This window comes from Benincasa hispida, chromosome 11 (genome assembly GCF_027475165.1).
Source record: "Benincasa hispida cultivar pf3 chromosome 11, pf3_genome.v1.1, whole genome shotgun sequence".
NCBI lineage: Eukaryota > Viridiplantae > Streptophyta > Magnoliopsida > Cucurbitales > Cucurbitaceae > Benincasa > Benincasa hispida.
In genome coordinates, this window is record NC_143488.1 from 75,005,443 (window position 1) to 75,026,157 (window position 20,715).

At 32.8% G+C, this 20,715-nt stretch overlaps 3 protein-coding genes across 3 annotated transcripts; all 3 read right to left on the reverse strand.

Moving 5' to 3' along the window:
• Window positions 1–340: 340 nt before the first annotated feature.
• LOC150032893 (F-box protein At5g49610-like) lies at window positions 341–1,498 on the reverse strand. Its single transcript, XM_090307069.1, has one exon. It carries the CDS (start codon window positions 1,496–1,498, stop codon window positions 341–343), a length of 1,158 nt encoding a protein of 385 aa, XP_090163195.1.
• A 1,986-nt stretch (window positions 1,499–3,484) lies between these two features.
• On the reverse strand, window positions 3,485–4,642 carry LOC150032894 (F-box protein At5g49610-like). Its single transcript, XM_090307070.1, has one exon. It carries the CDS (start codon window positions 4,640–4,642, stop codon window positions 3,485–3,487), a length of 1,158 nt encoding a protein of 385 aa, XP_090163196.1.
• A 4,932-nt stretch (window positions 4,643–9,574) lies between these two features.
• Window positions 9,575–12,215, reverse strand: LOC120089685 (transferring glycosyl group transferase). Its single transcript, XM_039047047.2, has 2 exons — window positions 10,691–12,215; window positions 9,575–10,020 (listed from the first exon to the last, which is right to left on the reverse strand). Exons 1-2 carry the CDS (start codon window positions 11,986–11,988, stop codon window positions 9,780–9,782), a joined length of 1,539 nt encoding a protein of 512 aa, XP_038902975.1. The 5' UTR covers window positions 11,989–12,215; the 3' UTR covers window positions 9,575–9,779.
• Between the last annotated feature and the right edge of the window lie 8,500 nt (window positions 12,216–20,715).

A 20,715-nucleotide genomic window follows, 5' to 3' on the forward strand; every position in this document is an offset into this window, starting at 1 on the left:
AATTTTGGAAATACAAAAGAAACAACATATAGTTTTTCTAAAAATATCCTTATATTTTTCCAAATTTCAAAATTTGAATTAGATCATCGAGTGATATATGACGTCAGTAATACCATCAATTGTTCGATATTATTAAAATTATCGTTTTAAGAAAAAAATCATTCTCAAAACTGAAACTGTCTACCTATAATTACAATAATTGGTTAATTAAAGTAATAAATAATATATTCTGAAAGCTAACAATTTTGAACGAATATAATCAAAATATACTGTGTACATATTATTCTTGTCCTATTGACCTCGAGTGATTAAGTTCCTCCATCCTATACTTTTCATTTTTTCAAAGGATCTTAATCATAGTCTTATGCTTGAGTGAACGTGGTGGAGGATCAAAATTCCAACTCTCAAAATCTGACAAGAACGGAAATACCATCGTGGGTACACTATAATGACTTTGTTCCAACTTCTTGTAATTGCACTCCCCAGTCTCTATATTAGAGAACATCACGTTCTGATTATATAACCACATCATCAAAATATTTGATCCGTAAAGAGTCATAGGCATAGACCCCGAAAAATCAAACTTTTTGGTCCAAATTCTTTTGTGGTAAGAATTCTCCATTACCCATAGCTCTGTCGAGGCAGAAGGTCCATAAAACTTCCGCATCACTCCTAAATTTCCCTCATACTCCAAAAGCTCGGTACGCCATCTCGAAAAACTATCATTTTTCCTAATATTCTCGTACCCATTGATTATAGTATCCGGCATTGCAATTTTAGACCAAGTCCAAGTCTCGGAGTGGAAATCGAAAGCAAATATGGAAGTCTCATTACTTAATTTCCAATGAGCTGATCCATTAGCAAACACAGGAGCACAATGAGATTCAACAAATCCTGTATTATAATCATGTACAATATCGTGTAACTGCTTCCACCTCCAAGATTCTGAATCAAAGACCTCGTAAATGGTATAGCAAAATGGCAAAGGGCGTTTGGACGGAAGTTGATCTTGAGATAAACGTAGGATTTTGAAGTGGAAAGGATTTGAACGAAGGATGTACAAGGAAATATTTTTGGTAAAGAATCTAGTTTTGGGAATAGGAAGTCCTTTACATTGCTTTGTGGAAAGTTTAGTAATTGTGTAGAAACATTTTCTATAGTGGATCGGGTGTTGAGTTTCGCATAAGAGAAGACCATTAGGAGCAACGGCCAGGACTTGAGGATTGCGACCGGGAAGGAAACTCAAAGATAAATCTAAGGGTGGGGAATTGTTGTTGGGTTGTGGAGAAACAAAGGACAAGACGTGGGCATTGGATTTGAAAGTTTGGAGGAGGAAGCCGTCTAAGATGAGTCCATGTTGATTTTGGGATAGTAAAGTTTTATAATAAGAGTGATAATTAGCTTTGTTATAGAATTTTGAGAGAACTTGAATTTTACAAGCTTGATCGAGAGGAAATCGACTCAAAATCTCCAATACGACGTCGTTGGGAAGATCCATTTATTATCTTTTGAGTTACGAATTATGAAGAAAGGATTGAAGATGTGAGTACTGAAGTGAGAATGATGGAATGATGGGATTTATATAAGGGTTGTGTCTTCCATAAATTTCCTTAAAAGAAAAGGTTTACAAAATCAAATTAGGAAACAGAGAAACAAATCATTCCAGTTTCCTGAAAAGGAGGATAATAATAATAATAATATTTTGTTTTCTTTTTCCAAACTTGAAATTAAATTCCAGATAATCGAATAAATATGAAATCCAGTGATTTTACGCACTCTGAAGCCCTAATTTTGCCTTTAATCACTCTAGACGACATGTCACATTCCACGTGTGGATTTACCGTTTTTATTATTAATAATATAAAGTGATATTAAATAGTTAAGACGATAAATATATATATACACACACTAATTATGATTTATAAACGAATTAGTTAACAGTATTAAGTCTAATCAAAATATTCGGATTAACAGTTAATTAAAATATTTTATTATAATTAATATTAATTTAACTAATTGGATTATGAGTATAACTAATTCCTCTAGTCCCATTTTATCTCCCACTCCACATGTGTGATGTTCTTAGGAAGAAAGAACACTTGCAAATATAGGAATCAAGTCCAGAATATTAGGGAGCATTGAAGTCAAAATCAAATTACTTTGCATATCGATGTCGGTCTTATCTTTTTCGAGATTCATCCACCCACATATGTGCACAAATCTCGAAAAGGGGCATTTGTTGGAGGAGAAATTTTGGACCAATCACGTATTGTCACGTCATTTATTAAATTAATGCGAAATGCCAAAATCATCAACTTTGGGACCAATTAAGAGTTGATTTGTGTCCCAAATTGAAATTGAAGACGAATTCTGATGACATCACGTGTTTTCATCACGAACGTTGGGTTGAGTAAAATTAATTTCTATGAGTGTAATTTAGGCCTAAAATGCCTGAATAGGCCCAAATCCAATTAATAGGGCAAAGACCAAGTCCAATTAATTAGGCCTAAAAGGCCAGACCCATGGGCTAACCAAGCCTAGACCCATGGCCACCAGGAAACTCTCAGAGATCTCTATAAATAGAGGAGCTCTTCTAATTCCAATGGGTCAGCAATTCTATCTCCAGAAACCCTAGAGAGAAATCATCAACAAGCAAAAGACTCCACCCAACCGAGAGAGAATCAGAGGATCAAGTACTATAGATCAAACCACAACGCATACAAAATATGTTTCTTAAGGAAACCTTGTGTGAACATTTTTGGATATTTTTGCAACAAAGTGTAAATATTTTTAGGATTTTTCTATTTATCAGAAGTTCTCTATTATTATTTATCATATTCAAATTCCTATAATACATATAAACGAATTAGATCTAATTTTTTATTCGTTATAATTCAATTAGGATTTTTATCTTCCCAATCAGAAAAAAAAAATAAAGTACAAAAATAATATAGCTTTTGTTTTAACATGAAATATTTTAGTTGATTTTATAATTATCCTTTCCAAATAAAGATGTAATAGGCTTTTATTAATTGATGTGTTTGTAGAATCGGTAAAAAAAAAACGAATTCAACAATTTTCCATGTTTATCTAATATTTTAAAAATTCTTTAAAAAATGAAAATAATATTTTGAATCTTATTTCAATTTTGGAAATACAAAAGAAACAACATATAGTTTTTCTAAAAATATCCTTATATTTTTCCAAATTTCAAAATTTGAATTAGATCATCGAGTGATATATGACGTCAGTAATACCATCGATTGTTCGATATTATTAAAATTATCGTTTTAAGAAAAAAATCATTCTCAAAACTGAAACTGTCTACCTATAATTACAATAATTGGTTAATTAAAGTAATAAATAATATATTCTGAAAGCTAACAATTTTGAACGAATATAATCAAAATATACTGTGTACATATTATTCTTGTCCTATTGACCTCGAGTGATTAAGTTCCTCCATCCTATACTTTTCATTTTTTCAAAGGATCTTAATCATAGTCTTATGCTTGAGTGAACGTGGTGGAGGATCAAAATTCCAACTCTCAAAATCTGACAAGAACGGAAATACCATCGTGGGTACACTATAATGACTTTGTTCCAACTTCTTGTATTTGCACTCCCCAGTCTCTATATTAGAGAACATCACGTTCTGATTATATAACCACATCATCAAAATATTTGATCCGTAAAGAGTCATAGGCATAGACCCCGAAAAATCAAACTTTTTGGTCCAAATTCTTTTGTGGTAAGAATTCTCCATTACCCATAGCTCTGTCGAGGCAGGAGGTCCATAAAACTTCCGCATTACTCCTAAATTTCCCTCATACTCCAAAAGCTCGGTACACCATCTCGAAAAACTATCATTTTTCCTAATATTCTCGTACCCATTGATTATAGTATCCGGCATTGCAATTTTAGACCAAGTCCAAGTCTCGGAGTGGAAATCGAAAGCAAATATGGAAGTCTCATTACTTAATTTCCAATGAGCTGATCCATTAGCAAACACAGGAGCACAATGAGATTCAACAAATCCTGTATTATAATCATGTACAATATCGTGTAACTGCTTCCACCTCCAAGATTCTGAATCAAAGACCTCGCAAATGGTATAGCAAAATGGCAAAGGGCGTTTGGACGGAATTTGATCTTGAGATAAACGTAGGATTTTGAAGTGGAGAGGATTTGAACGAAGGATGTACAAGGCAATATTTTTGGTAAAGAATCTAGTTTTGGGAATAGGAAGTCCTTTACATTGCTTTGTGGAAAGTTTAGTAATTGTGTAGAAACATTTTCTATAGTGGATCGGGTGTTGAGTTTCGCATAAGAGAAGACCATTAGGAGCAACGGCCAGGACTTGAGGATTGCGACCGGGAAGGAAACTCAAAGATAAATCTAAGGGTGGGGAATTGTTGTTGGGTTGTGGAGAAACAAAGGACAAGACGTGGGCATTGGATTTGAAAGTTTGGAGGAGGAAGCCGTCTAAGATGAGTCCATGTTGATTTTGGGATAGTAAAGTTTTATAATAAGAGTGATAATTAGCTTTGTTATAGAATTTTGAGAGAACTTGAATTTTACGAGCTTGATCGAGGGGAAATCGACTCAAAATCTCCAATACGACGTCGTTGGGAAGATCCATTTATTATCTTTTGAGTTACGAATTATGAAGAAAGGATTGAAGATGTGAGTATTGAAGTGAGAACGATGGAATGATGGGATTTATATAAGGGTTGTGTCTTCCATAAATTTCCTTAAAAGAAAAGGTTTACAAAATCAAATTAGGAAACAGAGAAACAAATCATTCCAGTTTCCTGAAAAGGAGGATAATAATAATAATAATATTTTGTTTTCTTTTTCCAAACTTGAAATTAAATTCCAGATAATCGAATAAATATGAAATCCAGTGATTCGATTTTGTGATTTTGCGCACTCTGAAGCCCTAATTTTGCCTTTAATCACTCTAGACGACATGTCACGTTCCACGTGTGGATTTACCGTTTTTATTATTAGTCTTAAAATGTTGTTAATTACTTAATTATTAGTCTTAAAAGTGTTATCCATTACAATTACCTTAAAAAAATTACATTGCAAAAACCAACCTAAAGTATGGTTGCAATTACTATTATATCCTTAAACTTATACAAATTTAAAATTGAAACCTCAAACTTACATAATTATAAAAGTTATAACAATTGAGTAGTTTAAAAGTTCAATATTATCATCTGAATGTCCATTTTCTACAACAAATATAAGTTTGATGGTCTGATTTTAACAATTTGAGGATCCAATTTTTACGATTGAAAGTTTGATGGGGTAATTACAATTACGGCAAGTGGTTTTGGCAATTTATCCTAAAAAGAATTTATTAAAGTCAAAATGGTTCAATAGGCTCGTGGATGTTTCCAAGTACCAGAAGAAGCTTACGTAGACAAAATTTGATTGCAGAAGGGTTCAAGAGGGACTTCACTGAATCCATAATCAAATCAGGAAATCTAAGATTTGGTTAAATCTAGATTTTATTTGGTTAAAAATTTTATTTCAAGCCCAAATTTGATTTTTGATTATTTTTCTTCCCCTCCTTTTCTAAAATTGTTAGCCATGTACCAAATCTTTTTCATTAATTAAATTTTATCTCCAAATCAAATTAAGGTGGAGATGAAATTGAATTTTCATTTTAAATTCAAAAGTTTTATGTTTTCATCTCTAAATCAAATTAAATTGCGATGAAACTTGAATTTTCATTTTTAATTCTAGATTTTTTAGTTTTACCTCTATATCAAATTAAATTAGGGATGGAACTTATATTTTCATTAAATCCAAACATTTTGAATTTTATCTCTAAAATAAAATTAAATTGAGGACAGAGCTTAAATTTTTTCGTAAATTTAGCCATATCCCAAATTTCTTTCTTAGAATCAAGTTTGTAAGTTTTAATCTCCAAATCAAATTAAATTAGGGATGAAACTCTAATTTTCATTTTAAATTCAAAAATTTTAAATTTTGTCCCTAATCAAATTAATTTGGGATGAAACTTGAATTTTTCTTTTTAAAGTTTGAGAATTTCTACGTTTATCTCTCCAAATCAAATTAAATCTGAGATAAAGGTTGAGATTTTTCTTAAATTAAAAGTTTGGTTGTCTTCTATTACATATTTTAGTTAAACTAATTTGCATATCGATGTCGGTTTTATTTTTTCGAGATTCATCACCCACATCTGTGCACAAATCTCGGAAAGAGAAGGAGAAATTTTAGACCAATCACAGATTGCCACGTCATTTATTAAATTAATGACGAAATGCTAAAATCATCAAATTTAGGACTAATTTAGAGTTGACTTGTGTCCCAAATTGAAAGTGAGACGAATTCTGATGACGTCACGTGTTTCGTCACGAACGTTGGGTTGAGTAAAATTAATTTCGCCTAATTTGACGTTACAATTTGGGTATTTGTCCCCAAATATGGGCTTAATTTGGGCCTAAAAATGCCAGAATAGGCCCAAATCAGATTAATTGGGCCAAAGACCAGGCCTAAGTCCAATTAATTACGCCCAAAGTCCAGGCCCATGGGCTAACCAAGCCTAGACCCATGGCCAACGAGGTCCAAGTCCATGAAGCTCTTCGAAGATCTCTATAAATAGAGGAGCTCTTTTCATTCCAAGTGGGTCAGCAATTCTACTTCCAGAGAGCCTAGTCTAGAGAGAAATCATCAACAAGCAAAACAAGTCCAACTCCATAAAATACGTTTCTCGGGAAACCTACAAAACATTTTTGGAAGTTTTTGCTATAAAGTGTAAATATTTTTAGGATTTTTTTATTTATAAGAAGTTCTCTATTATTATTTATCATATTCAAATTCCTATAATATATATAAACGAATTAGATCTAATTTTTTATTCATTAGAATTTAATTAGGATTTTTATCTTCCCAATCAGAAAAAAATAAAGTACAAAAATAATATAGGTTTTGTTTTAACATGAAATATTTTAGTTGGTTTTATAATTATCCTTTCCAAATAAAGATGTAATAGGTTTTTATTAATTGATGTGTTTGTAGATTCGGTAAAAAAAATGAATTCAACAATTTTTCATGTTTATCTAATATTTTAAAACTTCCTTAAAAAATGAAAATAATATTTTGAATCTTATTTCAATTTTGAAAATACAAAAGACACAACATATAGTTTTTCTAAAAACATCCTTATGTTTTTCCAAATTACAAAATTAGATTATCTAGTGATATATGGCGTAAGTAATATCGTCAATTGTTCAATATTATTAAAATTATCTTTTTAAGAAAAAAAATCATTCTCAAAACTGAAAGTGTCTACTTAGAATTACAATAATTGGTTAATTAAATTAATAAACAATATACTCTGAAAGCTAACAATTTTGAACAAATATAATCAAAATATATTGTGTACATATTATTCTTATCCTATTGACCTCAAGTGATTAAATTATTCCATCCTATACTTTTCATTTTTTTTAAGGATCTTAATCATAGTCATGCTTGAGTGAACGTGGTGGAGGGTCAAAATTCCAACTCTCAAAATCTGACAAAAACAGTTGGCAAACGGCTGTTCTGCAGCGACAATGTACAGCGGTCGACTGCAGAACAGTCGTGGAAGCCTCGCGGCGGCGCTCGGGTCGCGGACAATGCAACGACGGTTGGTGGCTTCGCGACAAAAACGAGGAGCAACGGCTCGACGACTGGAAAAGGAGCTCGACTCGTGGATCGGTTCGACAAGAGAGGGTTTCCTTTCCGTGAGATAGGATTGCAGAAGGCTTTGAGCAGGGAGTTCATTGAATCCAGAATCAAATCAGGAAATCCAAAATTTGGTTAAATCTAGATTTTATTTGGTTAAAAATTTTATTTCAAGCCCCAAATTTTATTTTTTTATTATTTTTCTTCTCATCCTTTTCTAAAATCGTTGGACACGTACTAAACCTTTTTTTCATTAATTAAGTTTTATCTCCAAATCAAATTAAAGTAAGGATGAAACTTGAATTTTCATTTTAAATTCAAAACTTTTAAGTTTTCATCTACAAATCAAATTAAATTGTGGGTGAAACTTGAATTTTCATTTTTAATTCCAAATTTTTGAGTTTTAACTCCATATTAAAATAAATTGGGGATGGAACTTGAATTTTCATTTTGAATCCAAAATTTTTTAATTTTATCCCTAAAATCAAATTAAATTGGGGACAAAGCTCAAAATTTTTTTTTGGTAAATTTGGCCATATCCCAAATTTCTTTCTTAGAACCATCTTTTTAAGTTTAATCTTCAAATCAAATTAAATTAGGGATGAAACTTGATTTTTCATTTTAAATTCAAAAATTTAAGTTTTCTCTCTAAATCAAATTAATTTGGATGAAACCTGAATTTTTCTTTTTAAAATTTGAGAATTTCTGCCTTTTATCTATCCAAATCAAATTAAGTCTAACATAAAGGTTAGATTTTTCTTAAATTAAAAGTTTGGTCGTCTTCTATTATAAACTTTAGTTAAACTTATGCACTAAATTCACAGTTTAACTAAATAGGGAGCATCAAAGTCAAGACCAAATTACTTTGCATATCGATGTCAGTTTTATCTTTTTCGAGATTCATCCACCCACATTGTACAAATCTCGAAAATTGGCATTGAGGAGAAATTTTTGGACCAATCACGGATTGCCACGTCATTTATTAAATTAATGACGAAATACCAAAATCATCAAATTTAGGACCAATTAAGAGTTTTGTGTCTCAAATTGAAATTGAAGACAAATTCTGATGACGTCACGTGTTTTCGTCACGAACGTTAGGTTGAGTAAAATTAATTTCGCCCAATTTGAGGTTATAATTTGGACGTTTGTATGTCCAAAATGCCCAAACATGGGCTTAATTTGGGCCTAAAATACTAGAATAGCCCAAATTCAAGGTCTAAGTCCAATTACTTAGGCCCAAAGGCTAGGCCCATGGGCTAAATGAATTTATTTATTTATATATTAATTATAATTTATAAATGAATCAGTTAACATTATTAAGTTTAATCAAAATATTTGTATTAACAGTTAATTAAAATAATTGATTATAATTAATATTAATTTAACTAATTATATTATAAGTATAACTACTTCCTCTAGTCCCCTTTTATCTCCCACCCCAAATGTGTGATGTTCTTAAAAAGAAAAAACGGTTGCAAATATAGGAATCACCAAAATATTAGTATATATAACAATAGGATCTACCATTAATAGATTATACTATATTTGCAAATTTTTTAAAATGTCATTATATACTTAATTATTAGTATTATCCATTACCTTAAAAAAATGACATTACAAAAACCAACCTAAAGTATGGTGACAATTACTATTACACCCTTAAACTTATACAAGTCTAAAATTGTAACCTCAAACTTACATAATTATAAAAATATAACAATTGAATAAGTTTAAATGTTCAATTTTACCATTTGAAGGTCCATTTTCTACAACAAATATAAGTTTAATGGTCTGATTTTAACCGTTTGAGGATCCAATTTTTACAATTGAAAATTTGAAGGGAAGGGGTAATTGCAATTAGCAATTTATTCTAAAAAAATTCATTATAAGTCAAAACTGTTCAACAGGCTCATGGCAGAATGTTTCCAAATACGAGAAGCAGCAGCTACATAGACAAAATTTTTCATTGAAAGTGAAACACAATGGAAAACAACCTATTACGTTCCAGCAAATGGGGGTTCTGATAGCTTTGCTTCCACAGGCTGCTTCTCTGCTTGAATTTTGTTTCTCTAGAAAGAGAACTTGAAAGCGCCAGCATTGGAATCTGCCACAGAGTCCCAAAAAGAAAGTTTCTTCTGTTTGGTCGCCTTCTCTTCGGATTTCCGAGCCAACTGATCAACGGTTCCGGGGAAAGAAGCATCGATAGCATTTTTAAATTTATCATACAGATTCACACGATCTTTTGTTCCAGAAACCAACATGCTTGCATTTGGTCTTTTAAGGAAATCCAAGACATTCAATAGATTTCTTCTGCAAATCAGAAACTGAGAATCAACATAGACATCTCATTCACACCAAATGGAACTATGGAAATGAGAAAGCTAAAGTACACCAAAGTTTACTCAATATATGAAGGTGCATATTAACTTAGGGAGATCTTTGCGTCACCCAAACTCTCCCTCAAGGCTAACTTATAGAATGCCTAAAGTAACTACCAACTTTTACTCCCCATCCCGACCTCTTGGCAGACTTACTCGAACAAGCATCGGCCGTGCCCCTGTGTCCTAGGCCGTCCTCAGTACTGTCATTTTTTAATAGTATTACCATTTAAAAAACAATTTAGCATCAGCCGTCAGGTTTATCACAAAGAAATAGAAATATGCCATAGAGGGACACAATGGACAAGATTAGCTAATGATTTCTGACGGAAGTTAATCATATCATATGAATGCTACTCTTCAAAAGAAATGGCGAGTCTGGCAATAACTACAAGACTTACAACAGAGGATCATATTCCTATATATCACAAACTATAGGACTGAACTGCCTAACCATTCATATTACATTTCTAAGTTTCTTCATTTCCAAGCATTATACCCTTCCTCCTGGCTTTTCTCACACATGATTTATCAACGATTACAGGAACAGCAAAAGCAAATGATTTATTTATTTGGTATGTAACATAGAGTAACTTATTTACCTGCTGACATAATTCTGTGTGATGGCAATGGACTCCTCCAAGTTTATCACCAAATGCCACCATCCATTTGGCACAAAGATCACTTCCCCAGCCTTGCAGATGCACTCTATAGGCTTCTTTTTCCAAGTCTTGGTTGCAGCATAAAAGTTCATGAACCATTCAATAATCGAAACAGGGCAAGCGACTTCAGCACCGTCTGGGCTGGGGTGTACTCCAGGCGGAACTACATCAGGTGGAAACAAAACCCACTTCTTGGACCCCTTAATCACCGCATTCCAAGCTGAGGTTGAATTAGGATCTATGTGGAACGACGAGCCAGATCCTGACGGTCCAATTATAATCCATCGATGATCTGGCCTTTCCTTCCCCAAAACACCAAATAAATCTTCTTTGAAGTACTCTGGAACATCATATTCCGATCCCAATCTCGGAACCTTGTCTGCAAATTTGGGGTCAAACAGGTATAATGGTCTCTCCTCTCTTGCCTGATCAGAGTACAAAAAGAACTCCTCAAGCTTCATATCTACAGGCCCAACTGAAAATCTAACATCACCACACAATTGAATCAAATAATCTCTATTCCACTTTTCCCTGGCCACCCAATTATCCAAACATCCCTCCAACAACACAGGCTTATTTGGTTCTTCAAAGTTCAATACAAATTCTTCAACTGAAATCCCTTTTCTTCTAACAATGTTATCTCTTTCGAGCCACTCAGGTTTCATTTCAAGGTTAGCACAAAGCCAACTCTGAAAAAGATGATCAGAATAGAAATCCCTCACTCTCAAACCCGATATGCCAATAACAGAATCATCAAATGAAGGATGAAAAGCAGCTAAATAAGTAGATTTCCAAGTTTTATTATAAAGAAAACCACCTTTAATATTATCCAACACAAGATTCCTCCAAAGAGGCTCATGATTAGCAAAAACATACAACGATTTGCTCACACTAGCCAAAACCCCTAAATGGGTAGCATCGAGGAACCCTAAAACATCAAGAACAAGTTCGTCAGTCAAAGTCTGCATATTACCCAGACCTGTATTTCTCGTGTTAATGGTGCCTGAAGCGAGATAGAGATTTCCTAATGGTTGGACCCCATGATTGGAAGATGTTGCAGAGGATTTGAGGCCGAAACCAAATTCACCGTCCTCTTCTTTGCATTCCCGAATTTGGGACTTTTTGGAAACGGAATTTCGATCTCGAGAAACAGCTTTGCTCTTGATTTTCCTGTCAGTAATTTTCTTGCTTTTCTTCCTCTTTATGGCGCGAGAGAGCAGAGTTTTGGAGCTTAACATTTGTGGAGATCTTCGTGGATCCGATGAAAATGGAAGAAGCTGAAATCTCTGTTGGCCGAGGTTTGCTGGCGCTGCCGCAGGGTTTGGGGGTTTTGGCGACGAAGTTACAAGAATTTGCCGATACTTCTGCCCAAAATGGTTGTTTTGGTTTTGCTGTCTCTCTCTTTAGGATTTTTCCTTTTTTTTAAAAAAAAAAAAAAATACCAATTCACACCCTAAATTGATATGTTGTCTAAATTAAACACCAACGTATCAATTTATCCTCTCTATGCTGTCAGCTTAGACTATTAATTGATACTTTTACCTACGGCCTTTTTTAATATAAATAATTATTTAAAAATATTTACACTTTATATAAAAAGGAAAAAATGAAGTACAAAGCACTTTTTAAATTTTTTTTTATAAAATATAAATATTTTTGAGATTTTTCTATTTATAAAAATTTTTCTAATATATACTCATTCTATTCACACTAAAATTTTGCCTTTTCATAGAAAATTATTTGATGTTGTTAGTTAAGAAAATTTTTAGTACTACAGGAGTGAAAATATTATCTTATTAGATCCAAGAATGTTAACATGACAATCAATTAACGGAATACTAATATTACAGTCAGAGAAAATTTTCCATGTTACGGGAGTATGAAAATTTTTTCTTGTTAGACTCATATTATTATTATTAAAAAAATGTTGATATGACAATTAATTAATTGAAATAGTACTCATATTACCGGTAGTAAAAATTTGCAGTTTTATAAAAACATGAAAATTCTCTTATTAGACTCATATATTAATTAAAGAATGTTGACATAACAACTAATTAATAGAAGTAATTCTCATATTAAAGTTAGTGAAAATTTCTCATATTATGAGAGTGAAATTTTTTTTACCCATATAATTATTAAAGAACGTCGACTATGACAATCAATTAATCGAAGTAGAAGTTATAGAAGTGGGCTTTGAGAGCCTTTACTTAGGACTTGGCAACATAGATCTCAATTCTCGTACCAACTCCTTCAAGCCATTTGCTGGCACAAGAGGTCCAAAAACATATGGATTTTCGTCCTTAAATGAAAGCTAGCAATCCACAAAATATAAACTACATTTGGGTATTTAAATCAATTCATAATAGTTTTTTTTTTTTTTTTTAAGATTTTTACCTAAAAAATCATGTTTGAGTCGTGTTTTTCAAAAATATCTTTAATTTTATATTTTTCCGATAAAGATTTTTAGTGTTATTTTTTATAAATTTACCTTTTTTATTTATTTTTTTATTGTCATTTTTTATCATTATTTTGTATGTAATTATCATTTTTCATTAATTAGTCACCTTTTTGAGTCATTTAACGTGCTTTAGATTGGCTTAATAATGGATTGAGATTTCATCTTCTAATACATTTTTAATCTTTTTTTATGTAAAAATTCTTTTTAATCATTCTACTTCTTGCTCTTCTTCATCTCCCTCTTCTTGGTCGTAAAAGGTTTGTGTTTTTTTTTCTCTCCATTATCTAATTTCTTCATGCATTTTCTTATTTCTTTTTCTTCTACTTTCTTCATGCACTATTCACCCTCCTCTTCTCCATCTTTATTTTTTTTTTCCTTCATTTTTTCATGTTACTCACATCATTCTTCTTCTACAATTCTTTTTTTTTTCTCCATTTTCCCATGCTTTCAATTTTGTTTTCCTCATGCATTCTCTTCTTCCCCCCCAAAACCCTATATATTTCTTCATACATTTCATCTTTTTTGGTTTTCTTTGGTTTTTATTTTTTTTCAGTTTCTTTTGCATATTCAATAAGTTTTTTTTCCTCAATATTGAAATGGATTAGTTGTAAGTGCTTAAATTTTGTATATACATTATTATTTTTAGATGCAATATATTATTTTGTATAGTGTGTGACACAGAGAACTAGTTGTTTATATAGTTTTTTTTTTTTTTTTTCATTTTTATCATTTTATCTTTGACACAAAGAACTAGTTATTTATATACATTTTATACCGTTTGTGTATTTTGTTAATTTTAGGTATACTAAGGTATATATTGATTTTGTTGTTAATATGTTTGTATTTTAAAATATATATGATATATGAGCTATTTTAAAAATCATTCTGCATATATGATTTTTTTATGTATTGCATTTTATAGGAACTCTTACTGTTCCAATTCTATATACTAAAGTATATATTGATTTTGTTGTTATATCTATTTGTATACTAAGGTATATATAATATATGAGTTATTTTGAAAATATTTCTGCATATATGATTTATTATATACTACATTTTATAAGTACTCTTATTGTTTCAATCTTATAAATGAGAGAGATAATTATATTAAATACAAAGTAGCTGAAATAGATTTTCATCATCAAATGTCCTTTACTGAGTTTCAACAATTAGTAGTTAATAAGATGGTAGTGTAAGCAATTGTGGTAACATTGAGATTTTTGCGTGCGTTGGATCAAAGAATTTTATGAAGGATTTGAGATCATAATTGAAGAACAAACATGGTTAGTGGCCCCAAAGTCAATAATCCAAGTAGAATCATCATCATCCACTAAACAGATTTCCAATACAAGTAAATCATATTTACCTTGTTTGGCCTTCTTCTTTTCTACCAAATATTTGGGACAGTTCCTCTTCCAATGACCATTTTGGTTGCAATGGAAACAGATTCCTTTTGCAGCTCTGATGGGTTTTCTACCCCTATGAGCAGCAACTATGGGGTTAGCTTTCCTCTTTCCACCCTTTTTCTTCTTCCACTTTTTAGTGCCAGAAGAAGATACATACTTAGTTCTAGAGGTCGAACCTTTATGGAACCTTTTAGAAGATGAAGCAACATTTGCTTCACCCTTCTACTCCTTGATTTTCAACAAGGATTGGAAGATCTGTAGCTCATTAAGTAGAGTGGTCAGGTTGTAGTCAATCATGTTCAAAACAGCATTGCTATGAAAATGCAGGAAACTTTCAGGTAAAGATTCCAGTATGATGCTAACCTAACTGGATTCATCGATGCTCGACCCATTCATCTCTACTACATTGAATTGGACCATCATGTTGAGAACGTGTTCTTGAACAAATGCTCCTTCTTACATACGAGCATTAAAGATGTGCTTTAGAGCATCATGCCTGAGCTGTGTAGACAGTTATCCGAACATTCCCCTCAGAGACTCCATGATCTCACGAGCTGTGAGCATGGGCTCATGCTTCTTGACCAAGACTTCATTAAGGCTTGCCAAGATATACGCCCGGGCCTTTTTATTCGCTTGTGTCTAACGATCATATGCTTCCCAAACATTTTGAGGAGCATTGGCAATTGGAATGGGAGGACGATCCTTCATCAGGACAAAGTGAAGATTATCGATGATCAGAATTTTGTTGATTGCCAACTAGCGTAAATCTCTCCCGTTAACTATCCGCGGCGAGTAAACGTAAAGTAGTAGTAGCCATTTTAAAGATTTTGCTAAAAAAGAACAAACTATTTTAGTCTACTTACATTAAACCGCTTAAGACAACCAATCAAATTCTAGAAAAATAGTCTAGTGTACCCTAAGTTACATTTATTTTGCAACGATGTTTCAGTGAGGTAGGACAAAAGTCACCGTATGGTGATCAAGTGCCCCTTCACTAAAATGAGACATTTGAAGCTCTAATGGTACTTGGATAATTAATTAAACTTTTTAGTTAAATTATTCAACTTCCATTAACTATCGGTCACTCCACTAAAGACCGACAGCTGCACTCTTCCCACTACAGATATATTTCTATGTTCATTGGATACAACCAATCAATAATGCGATGAATCTTCACAAATTGCTCGTAAGTACAACCGGACCAAATTACCATTTTTCCCATGTAGTTACATTTAACTCCTTAAGTACCACTGATTCCTTTAATGAACAATAGTCCAACTATGACCAAGTCCCTCTCGGGGTAAGAGAGGGTGTGGCCACATTGTCCAAGCTCCGAAATTAGCCCTTAAGGGAGCAATTTGTCTACTTACCTCAACATCAAGAAATGAGTGAATTTTGTCTTATTTAGCTGTGTTCCTAACTCTCCAATAAGATGAATCCTAAAATGGTAGGCTTATTGAATTGGCAATCTGGTCACTCTCACCCATACAAATCAAGGGACCACCTTCAGGAGTAGGAGTTCACAACTCACTCAGGATTCAGGTCATGTCACCTATGGTCATCCGAGTGAAATGTAAGTCTCTACTATTAACGGTGTTATATAATAAGACTAATCATTTCCTGGTCCGGTCTTATACAAACTCTTTGTATAAGACACCCCCGCTCACATTTCTCCACGTGAATGATCAAAATTAGATCATTTATAGCACTTTACAACACTTGTAACATCTACAAAATATCTTATATTCGTAGTGTCACAAGGATAAGATACCCATGAAGGAACTCTTATCAAAGAGAACCAGTGAGCGGAAGCAAATCGTTCTAGACCCCATTGTGAAAGAACACACAAATTTACAATCAAACAGTAGCAGTTATGCATAAACTTTAAATTACAACATGTTTTAAGAAGAAAATACAAAAGATCGAGTGAACATACCCTTGAAGAACTTTTCTTCTAGTATCCCTCAATCAAACTCAACTAAGCGTCCAACAGCACGAACGCAAACCAGTGAATAGCACGAACTGTAGAATCCTCTAACACAATCGAGTGGAACTCGACCCTTGACCCTCGAACAGCAAATAGACACTACCACGAGGTTACCTTGGTATTCTCGGTGTGAGAATCCAGGAGTTGTAGAGTCTTTTTGGATTTGGTAGAAGGAATGAGGAATTAAACGATCGTGTAGACGATCGAGCAAGTGGGAGAAGACAGGAGTTTATCATGTAGACTTAGGTACTTGATCGTTTAGTATCGAGCGACTATCGTATAGAAAAACTCTATGCACGATCATTTACTCTCTCAAACTATTGTATAACTTTTTTCCTTTTTAGCGTTCACTTATGAAAAAATGAAAACGATTTTTATTTTATCCATCAGTTATCATAACTGATTAAAACTTCCCACTAAGTTGATTATTAGGTGAAAAAACCAAAACCAATATCAACATGGTTGTATAGTTCAACATGTAGTGGTGTAAGCGTTGCGAGGCTCATGGTTAAACACAACCACTTTTTTTTAGAACCGTATACCTTGTCTTATAATCAATGAACTTCTTGTCAATCTCGTATATTGCTCTTTCTTTCCTACCAGTTTCATCGGCTAACCAAGGACAGACATAACTCATGGATGCTTTCATTACTTTCAGATGCATCGGGAAAGATCGACTAGGCGTTGGCGGTACCAGGATGGGAGGATTGAATAGATATTTCTTCACTTTGTCAAACGCCCTTTGGCATTATCTCATAATTGATTTGATTTTAAATCAATATTATATTTATAACCTATAGTTTTAATATCACATCTCATGCAATATATAAACCATAGTTCTTTTTCTCCTACATTGCATTTAATATAAATCATATTTATATTAATTCCTCCAAATAATGTATCTAATACATCAAACCAATTATATCACATATAATTGAATCGATTTAATTATAGCATATATAATCAAATTTCCTCTTGTTAATTTGAACATTTCAAACTAACCCAAAAATTAATTCTCAACATGAATCCATTGAGCTACCAAGGGGACCTTATGAACCTGTAGCTTGAAGCTCCAACGGTACGTGAATAGCTGACTAAACTCTTTAACCACGATGTCCAATATCGTTAACGTCGGACACTCCACTAAAGACTGACAGCTGCACTCTTCGCACTACAAATATATTTTTGTGTCCATCGGATATAACCAACCAAAAGTACGATGACCCTTCACAAATCGCTCATAAGTACAACTGGGCTAATTTACCATTTTGCCCCTATAGTTACATCTAACTCCTTAAGTGCCACTAATTCCTCTAATGAACAATACCTCATAGTCCTACTATGAGTAAACTCTTCCCAAGCCAAGAGAAGGTGTGTTGTCATATTGTTCAAGCTCCGAAATCAACCCTCAAAGGAGCAATTTATCTAATTACCCATGCTTCAAGGAAGAGTGAATTCCCTCTTGTGTAGCTGAGTTCCTAACTCCTCAAATAGACGAATCCCCAAAGTGGTAGGTTTGAGTCGGCGATCTGGCCACTCACACTAATGCAAATCAAAGGACCGTCCTCATAGGCAAGAGTTCACAACTCACTCAAGATTAAGGTCATGTTACCTATGGTCATCCTAGTGAAATAAAAGTCGTCATGAACAGTGTTATATAACAAGACTAAACATTTCATGGTTCGGTCTTATACAAACTTCTTTCTATAGAGCATCCCCGCTCGCATGTCTAATACATGAATGGTCAGTATCAGATCATTTGTATCACTTTACAACATTTGTAATATCTACAAAGCGGACCACACTCGTAGCGTCACAAGGATAAAGTTTTCCTCCTTTATCCATATACTACAGACCATTTAAGTTATCACTTAAAGCACAATCCACTTGTATGTCTCCACATACATGCTTCAGTTACAACAACAACCAAGGATCTTAGTTTATTGGTTTGTGGTTAATGCAACTAAAATATCTCATATTTCACATACTGTAGTGAATAAAATATCTTATATTATTACATCACAAAGAGTTTGTTCATACAGGTGTTTACAAACTACAGAACCCTACAAGATTTAGGGCATCAACCCCAATAACCCAATCTTATTCACTACTACAGACTATTTAGGTTATTATTCAAACAATATCTGTCTCTATGTCTCTACATACTTGTTTAAATTAAATAAAATAACCTGGAATCTTAGTTTATTGGATTGAGTGTATACTCATAAAATAATAAATATTTTATTAATAACAATTTGTTTATACTGTGTTTACAAACTACGAGAATACAAGAGATTTAGGACACCAATCTCAACAAATCTATAAGTTAAATTATATACGATATAATAAACTATAGGTTATATATTATATGGGATCTAACATATAGTATGGATTTAGTTATATTAAATTAGTTTAATATAATTGAATTTAGTCTGAATTTTGGATTCAAGTTTATAACTCCTTGGGAGTTATTGAGGCAGCTAAAGAGATGGGTGGTTGGTTTAATTGAGCTTGATATTCATTTTAAACACAGAAGTGTTTTGTGCAGTTCTCTCCTTATTATCTTATTCCCTCTGCAAAACAAATTCTGATCTCATATTCTCCCTACATCAAAATTAAAAGGTAAGCCCACGAAAGTCTGTGTGATTCTCACCTTGAGAATAATGAGGAAGACGTTGCGGTGACGTCCCCATTGTTGCTGTTGTGTTGGAGTTGTCGAGTTCGAGAGAAGCAATGGAGATCATGTTAGTGTTCGTGCAGTAGAGAGGAAACGAGAAGATGGTTCTTCAAGGGTATGTGATATCCCTTATCTTTTCTGTAATTTCACAGTAAAAGCATGCTTAGGGGATTATGTTTATCCAGTTGTTTCCATCACTCTACTTTTAAAGTTCTGTAAAAACAAAATTAGAGGCACGAATGCATTCATACCTTTGGCGGCTTCGGGAATTCTATCCCTTCAAAATGCACCTTTTTTTTGTCCTTGATTGCTCCGTCTCTTTGTTGACTATTGATTGCAGAAGTAGAAGATGGAAAAAACATGGTTCAGACTGAAACCCCCTTTCAATCGACAACTGGTTTATACCGAAGATGGGTCAAAACATGGTTTATACCAAAGATGGAACAAACTGCGGTTGTTTGTTCACTTGTACATGTAATATATTCCGTTGTTTATTTGTACATATCAATTTATTGATTTTTTTTTATGAATTAATCGTTATTTTAAATATACCTTAGAATATTTTGACGGATTCATGATTATTTTAAATATACTTTATAATATTTGGACGGATTCATGATTATTTTAAATATACCTTAGAACATTTTGTTAGGCATTTGAAAATATTCTAACCAATGTATGAAATATACTACGATTTATAAATTAGAGATTGACTCAATGCTTACATAAATCACAGTATAAACCAATATATGAAATATACTGCAATATATAATTTACACCACAGTATATATATCTTAATACAATAAGTCTAAATTTAAAAAAAAAAAAAAAAAAAAAAAAAAAAAAAAAAACTCATTTATATCAAATAAACGAATACATATACCACAGTATATATCAAATTTCCTACAAAAACTAAAAAAAAGCAAGCATAATCACAGTATATGTAAAAGATAGGAAAAAATAAAGTTCATCTTCATATAGGGTTTTATAATACATAACCCTCCATCTTCATCTCTTCTTCTTCTTTAGCCATGGCTACCACAGATCTCTCTCCCCGTCGTCGTCAATCAAATTTGCTCATCCCGTCGTAACGTCGACCAAATCTACTCAACCTATCACCGTCGATTCGCCCCACGCCGTCCACGCCATCGATTTGTCCCAAAGTCGTTCGTGCCACCACGTGTTGAGCCATCAATTCGCCCCACGTCGTCATCTACCACCTACAACTCACATCGCCGAAATGAGAAAAGAGAGTAAAGAGAAAGAAATGAGTGTGAATTATGGGAGAGAGAATATATGAAATATATTATTGGGGGAGAGAGAATATACATGAGAGAGTATATATATATATAACGTAGGTGAGGACTAAATTATAAATAATCACTGATATTAGTGAAAATAGAGAGACCAATAGATTTTTTTTTTTTTTTT